Source organism: Sinocyclocheilus rhinocerous, unplaced genomic scaffold (genome assembly GCF_001515625.1).
Source record: "Sinocyclocheilus rhinocerous isolate Xijiao unplaced genomic scaffold, SAMN03320098_v1.1 scaffold1938, whole genome shotgun sequence".
NCBI classification, from domain to species: Eukaryota; Metazoa; Chordata; class Actinopteri; order Cypriniformes; family Cyprinidae; genus Sinocyclocheilus; species Sinocyclocheilus rhinocerous.
The window spans coordinates 504,708-513,837 of NW_015629065.1; the positions used below are offsets into that span (position 1 = coordinate 504,708).

Consider the following 9,130-nt stretch of genomic DNA (forward strand, 5'->3'; position numbering starts at 1 on the left):
CTGTTATTATTTCTAGTTTTACACATGGCAAAATGCATTTATTTTTTTAAAGAATTCAATATATAGTGAAAGGGGTGCCAAAGGACATTTATTCAACCGATTGTGATCCCATAAAATTACAGATCCCCCCCGCCCCTGATTGTCCTGAAAGTCATTGAATAAGTTGCACACTGGTTACAAGCATGTCCTTTTCCAAGCAATCCAATTTTGAAGGACTTCGCCTACGTTTATAATAAAATAAATCAGAGCAGTTAGACTCCCCTGCTGAAAAATAACAATAGACACCATCACAAAATTTGTAATGGTTTTACTGGTTATAATGGGAATTGTATTGGTTTTAATGAAAACTGTAATGGACCCTGTGGGTCTCTACTGGTAATTGGTCACCTTCTATTGGTGGCTTGTTAAAACCAATAAATCCTAATGGAATATGAGCCCCAAAACACACAGAAAACCATTTTTAATGGTTAAATGTTGATTGTTTGTATTTGTAATGGAAACCATTAGACTTTTCTGTGACGGTTCTATTGTTTTTTTCAGCGAGGTCATCTAAACCGCATCAGACAATCTCTCTTTATTTATTTTTTTGAGGGACGGATATTTCAAAACCACTGAAAGGATTTAGAGTAGTCTTTCCTTATTGACTCGAAAAGGATGAAATTAGGCCAATTTAAATTCCATCATATTACCGATGACAAGTCTTCTCCACGCTCTCGCGACCGCGCCTTTTCGACGGAGATCACGAGAAGAATCCGGTTTTCCTAATAGCCTAATCTTGGTTCCCATCGGTAGAAAGGACCTCACAATACAAGAAAGGCGAACATATTAATACTTTCACATAAACTGGTGATCAAAGATAGAGGAAATTCTCTGCGACAATTGAACAGTTCGTGAAAAGTTCAAAAGAATGTGATAATCCAATCTCAATGCACATCATCAAGAGCAGAACATGTTTGTTGAGAAGACAGAATGAGACGTATTTGTGCTTTCAGTCAATTAAGCCTTATTTTATAGGAAAAGACCATTTCGAGACATTTTACGGAGATTAGAAATAATATTAACAATAATAAAACCAAACATTTCATTAAAATAAATTTTGCGGTTATTATTATTTATTATTATTATTAGGTGAATGTTAATTACATTTTGAATTCAATTATTTATTTATTTAATTATTATTAGTTATGTGCCAAACACTAGAATGATAAAAAAAAGGAAAAAGTGCTGGGCTTTAGAAGGATATGAATAGACATTTCACGTTGGACCACATTCTACACTTTCGCTGCTTTGGAAATAAGCCAAACCTGTGGCTGGTGTCAAGCTAGCCTGAACAGATACTTTCAGACATCTAATTTCTTCTCTTCATTCCTGAGGCGGGACTGCGCCCACCCCTTGTGTAAGCAATTTAAACCCGATAGGAGATCATCAGCTATCTGCAGCCACTTCAGACCGAGGAAGAGCATCAGGCTGTGTCTGCAGCGCTACACATCACGCTCCACGATGCTTTGACGCTCAACTCACTTGCGTCGCGTCACTCCAGAGATTTTTGATCTGGGAGAGTAAATAACCGCCTCAGCACTCGATGCACTCTGTGTTTCATTTATTTGTTGTTAAACCGAAGACAAGTGCCTGAACGAATGAGTGTATCAATACAAATTTTGTAATATGAACTTTTTGCCAAGTGGAATATGTTTTTATCTGTCCGTGGCAATTTGCTGGTTCACATCGAGGGTCGACGCATCGTGGTGGTGGGTACAGTTTTTGCTTTATTTGAATTTTAGTAATGCTTTCAGGTTTATAAAATAAAATAAAATTATGTTTTAGACTACGATTGTGGTTAAAAAGTACATCGTTAAGTATTGGTCTGGAGTTATTGGAACAGCTTTTTTTCGTCACAGAAAACTTAAGATGATTTTTATTTTACTTTTTATACTTTATTATATATATTTTAACTTTTATATTTTTATTTTATTTATTTATGCATTTATTTGAATTTTTTTTGAATGTGCAGTACGCGGTTGTGTGTTGAAACATGATGACTTGAAGAGATTCCATCGCTCATTCCGTGTGCTTTCATCTTTTATGCAGGTACATGGGCACTCTTGGATCGCAAGTGATGTGCGACAACATCCCGGGCTTGATTAACAAGCAACGCCAGTTGTGTCGCCAGCATCCCAAGGTGATGCAGGCTATTGGAGCTGGAATTAAAAACTGGATCGGAGAATGTCAGCACCAGTTCAGAAACCACCGGTGGAACTGCAATACCATGGCGCGCGAGCACAATCTTTTTGGAAGGCTTTTGCATCGAAGTGAGTAGGCCTAAGGCTTAAGTGTATTGTTTCAAGTCTAACGGCTGTATAGTATGTTCTCTGCGCTCAACCTGCAGTGCAATTCTTATCTGATATCAGATCATATTACAGAAAGTAAAACTTGATGAACTATGTGCTTTCGACCCTTCTTTGCTCATCTGTGTGTGCAGCACTGTGCATGTATTGATGAGGTTTGATTTTTATAAAATATTTACAACATATAATACTGATTATAAAGAGTATAAAATCTATCTATCTATCTATCTATCTACATTTATTATTTACTTGTTTACAAATAATACAAATTTTCTTTTGGCAAATTTCCATACAGTTGCACCACCTGGAAGTTTTGACATATGGACTGTGACTTTAAGCCCAATAAGAAATATTAAAATGATTTTAATTCAGAAATCACAAGCATGTTCTTCATAGAAAATGTCATCGTTTTTAAGTAACTAAAATACAGATCCGGAAAAAAATGTCACATCATTGACCCATAAACAACTCAATATTGTTCTGTGATCATCTCAAGATGTATAGATGTAATCTGAATCGATAAGTCACAATAGTGTCACTTAGCATGCAAGTGTATCCTTTACTTTTCATTGTGTTGAAGATTTATGTCAGTTTAGAGAAGAAAGGCTGGATTATTGTGTCTGGTGAGTTAATTCAGAACTGCTCAGCAGCTTGATGCTTTAACTAGGTGTAATTGCCAGTTTTGTGACTTTAGGTTTGCGACTGTAAGTGTCTCTGGCTGTATTTTCTCATCTCATGTAAAATCATATTAATGGGAACATCCACAAAGGAACTCTGTGTCCCAGGCCTCTAAGCTGCTCTGCACATTAAAGTTAGGTTAAACCTCTGACTTTAATCTTCTTGATTTAAGGTATTCAGACCTCCCTGAAAGACTCCTAACTTCTCGGTGACACTTATTGTCAGTGTCTGGTCACTAATTTAAAACAATTGCAGGGATTCCATGGCAGACATCCTCCTCTTGTCTGACAAAGCTGCCTAACGGAAACGTCTTTGGTACACACGTGAAAAGCTGCAGCTCAGAACCTTTGTTCAGGCTGTTGCTTGTTACTGTTGTTTTTCTTCCGTCTCTTTATACAGTCATAGCAGACTGTTTTCCACATTAATCACCTTCACACTTAGACTCACAAAATTAAGACGTCTTAATGTCTTTCTGATGTAAAACTTGTCTATATAATGGGTTATGAGATTAGTTTCATCTGAAAAATATAAAGTCTGTTATATTTTAGGAATCAACTTGAATTGAATGACTAAAGAGAAAGTTATATGTATGTATGAATTATTATTATAAGTTTTATATATATATATAGTGCAATGTACAAAATAAAATTAACTTAAATATGTATAAAGTAAATGTAAAAAATTGCCTATGTGTGTGTGTGTGTATATATATATATATACATATGCATATATACATATTTAAATTATATGTATATATATATATATATATATATATATACACACACACACACACACGAATGTTTTGATAATATGTAAATTTATGATTTAAATTATTTAACATACCAGCTCTTATTATATAAAATCATATATGATTTAAATGCATTTTAAAATATAATAAATGTATGTAAAATATATGTAAAGTATTATTAATAATGTATGTATGTATGTATATATATAAAGTTTAAATAAAAAATTTCTTAACTAAACTAAACCCTATTCCTACTTTTTTCTCAGGCAGTCGTGAGGCCGCCTTTGTCTATGCCATCTCCTCAGCAGGTATGGTCTACACTTTGACCAGTGCGTGCAGTCAGGGTGAACTAGAAAACTGCTCTTGCGACCCTGGAAAAAAGGGTTCATCTCGCGATGCCAAGGGAGCTTTCGACTGGGGTGGGTGCAGCGATCATGTTGACCATGCAATCAAGTTCACTCAGGTCTTCATAGACGCCAAGGAGAGGAAGGAGAGAGATGCACGGGCGCTCATGAACTTGCACAACAACCATGCAGGGAGAAAGGTAACAACACAAACAACTGTTGAGACACATCTTGAGAAATTAAATCTTGACGAATAATAATCCATGACCATTGCATGGCTCACGCATTCAGCAAGACTAGTCAGAGGTTTACTCTAGCCAGTCTCCTTTTTTGATTCACAGGCGGTGAAGCGCTTCATGACCCTTGAGTGTAAGTGTCATGGTGTCAGTGGCTCATGCAATGTACGTACCTGCTGGTTAGCCATGGCAGACTTCAGGCAGACCGGTGACTATCTCCGTAAAAAGTACAACAATGCCATTCAGGTGGTGATGAACCAGTATGGAACAGGCTTCACCAGTGCCTACAGGATGTTTAAGAGGCCTACCAAAAATGACCTTGTCTACTTTGAAGACTCGCCTGACTACTGTATATGGGACCATGAGTCTGGTAAGTGTGCTGAGGGAAACCTTAACCTTAAAAGGGTAATTCACCCAAAATGTATGGCTTTCTAGATATTTTGAAAAATGTTTTTTTTTGTCCATAAATGTGGTCCAAAACAACACTGGTAAGTGTGCTGAGGGAAACCTTAAAGGAATAGTTCACCCAAAAATTAAAATTCTGTCATCATTTATTCAACCTCATGTCGTTCCAAACCTGTATGAGTCTCTTTTTTATGTTGAACACAAAAGAAGATATTTTTAAGAATTTTTAAGAACCAAACAGTTGTTGGTCCCCATTGACTTCCATAGTAGAGAAAGAAATACTATGGAAATTAATGGGGGCCAACAACTGTTTGATTACCAGCATTCTTCAAAATATCATCTTTTATGTTCAACATAAGAAAGAAACTCATATAGGTTTGGAACGACATGAGGGCGAGTAAATGATGACAAAATGTTCATCTTTGGGTGAACTATCCCTTTAAGCTTAAAAAGGCAATTCACCCTAAAAAATACAAACATTTTAAAGAATGTTTCAATTGTATTTTTAATATGTTGCCCAAAACAACACTGAAGCCCATTGACTTTTCAAATATTGCCTTTTTGTGCTCTGCATCAGAAAGAAAGTCATACAGGTACGAGTAAATGATAACAGAGTTTTCATTTTTAGGTGAACTATCCCTTTATTTGCATTACCTCAAGAGGTGAATTAAGTTGATGAATCAAAGCTATAGTACTCCATCATGTTTCATAACCCACTGTTTGTGTTTTCACCCTGCAAGACTCCCACACTCTGCTCAAAATCAGCAGTCATTAGTTTTTGCCCCCAAACACAGTTGTAATCAGAGGACGTGAGCTATTTAGCTGGTTATTACATACACAATAGTCATAACACAATCCTGTAACCTGAATGCCGGTAAAGATTCCCTCCCTAAGGCAGAGGTTTATCTCTTTTTGCCTTTCTGTGTGTGTGTGTGTATGTACTGAATAACACCAGGTGTACCTATGTGTGAAGCAGTAAGGGAGGGGGTGCCTGTCAGACTGCAGATGATCCCTGCTATCAGGTGACGCTGTGTTTAGACACATTACCACAGTTTTGTGGGCAGAACGGGAGCTGAAATTTAATCCCTATGCGCAAATGCTATAAATCACTGCCTTCCACGGCGGCACCTCTATATTTTCTGCCTAAAACTGGCAGGAATATTTAGAGAGGTAGGTCATGTCTCTTTTAAGTGCCCTGAGTTGTATGTCGAACCCACTTTAGGTATTTATTATTTATTGTACAGTATGTCAGTATAACTGCTCATTTATGAGCATGTAAATTTAGAATGATCTTACAAGCTAAAGGGCTAGTTCATCCAAAAATGAAAATTGTCATGTCATTCCAAAACCTATTTGATTTTTTTCTTCTGCAGAATACAAAAAAGACACAAAAACTGTTTTTGTCCATACAATGGATGTCAATGGGGTCCAAAACAACACGGGGACTCACTGACTTTCATTATATGGGCAAAATGGCTAATTCATCCAAAAATGAAAGATGTCATGTTGTTTTCCTCTGTGGATTACAAAAAACATACAACAAAAGTTTTTGTTCATGCAATGAACGTTAAGCCAAAACAACACTGGACCTTATTGGACCATATTGATTTAATTAAATCGACAAAAAACACTGAGCCTGCATCTGAACTCACATACTCTCCGAGTGGGTACTTCCTTTGAACAAGCAATTACTTTGCAACCATTTAAAAAGTATGTTCTATATAGTATGAATTTAATTCAGACACACTGCATATTTTGTGTTTTCATTGTCAAGTAACCTACCAGCTTTATGCGTTTTGCTTCACTGCCATTCACAAATCCTCTCGCGTGGCCTCATGGGATAGTAAAGTGTCCATCAGATGTGCACTTCAGAATCTTGCCAGAAGTAATTAGTCATCTAGGTATTTCATGAATACTGTAAGTTTGGAAATACTACTCATTTCACAAACTGTTTTTCGTCTTGATATATGAGGAAGTAAGCGATTTCGGATGCAGCCTGATATCTGTAGAAAGTCATACAGTTTTGAAGTGACATGACTGAATTTTCATTTTTGCTTTAACAATTCCTTTACGCTCATGTTTAATAATGGTGATGTTTTTAAATCTGGTCTATTTTTTCTCATCAGCTCTGAAGGAATGTTTAAAAAACGAGACCACCGTATTTTAGTGCTGACCTCTCTAGTGTGGTGGTTTGTGAGAAACTCTCTTGGCCGGGCAGTCTGTTTGATGTCAGTTTTAGGAGACATAGACTATACCTCCACTGCATAAGTGTGAAATCAATTACTAGCTCTCACCATGGTCACACATGTTAAACTCATCTCTTGGCACCCCCTCATCTTAATTCAATAAGCAGATGCATGCTCAGGTAAAGGCTGCCCATGATATAAACGATGTCTACACATGACTATTCAGTCGAGGTCTGCTTGCTTCAGGAATTTTTTTAATATTCACTACATTCATAGATTTCAGCAGTACAACGTATAACTATTTTTGCACAATAACAATTTTTACCTGCCCTGCTTATATTTTTACTGGCCTTATTACTTATTACAAGTGAATTATAAATTTCTGTTTGCGGCATTTCATTTTTTTTTTTTTTTCAGAAAAAAATTTAACAAATAAGATTATTTTTAAATTATTTATTTTATAGATAGATTGATGGATGGATTTATAGATAGATAGATAGATAGATAGATAGCAAAATGTAATATCAAAATAAACCTAAAATAGCTTTTTGAATTCAGTTAATCAATTCATTTTAATGAAATATAAAATACAAAATAATATTACATTAATAATAAGTATTGGTAAAACAATTTCAATGTATACATCAAATTCCATTTAATAAAATGGAAAATATCAATTTAATAAAATATTTAAAAAATTTAATATTTATATTTGTGGCATTGCATTTTTATTTTATTTTATTTTTTCAGAAAAAATAATGGAACAAATAAGATTATTTTTAAATTATTTATTTTATAGATGGATGGATGGATGGATAGATTATAGAATAGAATAGAATAATATTACATTAATAAGTATTTTAAAAACAATTTCAATGTATACATCAAATTCCATTATAATTGAATTTTTATACATGCGTATTAATTATATAAAATGTTACACAAAATTGTGTACATAATCTTAGTATGTTTTTTTTCTGAAAGCACAGGTCTGAATATGCTACACAATTTAGCTTTTCAAGTAGATTTATCTTGTTTTCATATTTTGAGTGAAAATGGGACAAAAATACTGAAAATGTTAAAACTAAATTATTTGTTTTTTTTGCAGTGTGTGTGTAAAGACTGGGAAAAAAACAGTGTTGCACTTGACTGGTGTGATTTTTTTAAAACCTTTTTTCCTTCATGATTTTATTTTGTTTTGTTTTGGTCTGTACAACAAGTGTTGTTACTTTACAAATTAACACTTTAAAAAGCTGGAAATTATACAGCTATAATGTAACTGTAAACTCATAAAAACTTGCTGGAAAACGATTGACATGCAATGCAAAATATTGCTAATTGCTAAACACATTTTTACTGATGCTTTTGAGATTATTGCACGTCATTTTTGCAATTTCAACCAAACCTCCTCATGTTGTCTAGCTAAATGGCATACTTTAGGTTACTTTAGGTCATTTGGTGCATTTCATCAGTGCCCAGGGGCATAAAAACAGTGAGGATCTATACCTTGAACATTTTTGATGTAGCCGTTCATGTTTTATCTCACTAAATCCTGTGATGCCTCATTTAGATTTTTGCTTTATTGCAGGTTCTGTGGGCACAGGTGGGCGAGTGTGCAACCGTACGTCCCGTGGGGCTGACAGCTGTGAGGTCATGTGTTGTGGGCGGGGCTATGACACATCACGCGTGAGCCGCACCACCAAGTGTGAGTGCAAGTTCCACTGGTGTTGTGCTGTTCACTGCAGGGACTGCCAAGAGGAGGTAGATGTGCATACCTGCAAAACCCAGTCATGACCCCACCACTCCTGCACTTCAGTTACCTTCCAGAGTAAAGATCCCATCTCAAACCTTTGACATTGTACAGTGCTTTTCTCTTGCAAATGAGATCGAACCCAAATGACCAGCAAATTAAAACCTATGCAGATTTGTTGACTTTTTGAAGTCTTGAGTAGTTTTACCATCTTTACTTACTGTTTTTCCCCCATCATAACACACATATTTATTACAGCTTTGGAACATAAGAATGTTTATCTTTAATGTATTTCATGTTTTGAACTGTAAATACAAACTGTATGTAATTTAAAATAAAACGTATGTTATGTCGAATAGTTGTCCGTAGAAGTTTGTTGTCCTGTTTTGCAGTAAAGATCAGAAGCTAACTGTTATTTTTTAAATGTCTGTGGTACAA

General features: G+C 35.2%; 1 protein-coding gene across 1 annotated transcript; it reads left to right on the forward strand.

Moving 5' to 3' along the window:
• The first annotated feature begins 1,459 nt into the window (after positions 1-1,459).
• On the forward strand, positions 1,460-8,927 carry LOC107738769 (protein Wnt-2-like). Its single transcript, XM_016550615.1, has 5 exons — positions 1,460-1,748; positions 2,089-2,309; positions 4,038-4,315; positions 4,457-4,721; positions 8,531-8,927. Exons 1-5 carry the CDS (start codon positions 1,666-1,668, stop codon positions 8,734-8,736), a joined length of 1,053 nt encoding a protein of 350 aa, XP_016406101.1. The 5' UTR covers positions 1,460-1,665; the 3' UTR covers positions 8,737-8,927.
• Positions 8,928-9,130: the final 203 nt, after the last annotated feature.

Bases quoted from the DNA above. Each gene is read 5' to 3' on its own strand.
- LOC107738769 (XM_016550615.1), top strand. From the start codon at position 1,666: ATGAACTTTTTGCCAAGTGGAATATGTTTTTATCTGTCCGTGGCAATT. The intron at 1,749-2,088 runs GTGGGTACAGTT...TCTTTTATGCAG, and splicing joins AGGGTCGACGCATCGTGGTG to GTACATGGGCACTCTTGGAT. The intron at 4,316-4,456 runs GTAACAACACAA...TTTGATTCACAG, and splicing joins ACAACCATGCAGGGAGAAAG to GCGGTGAAGCGCTTCATGAC.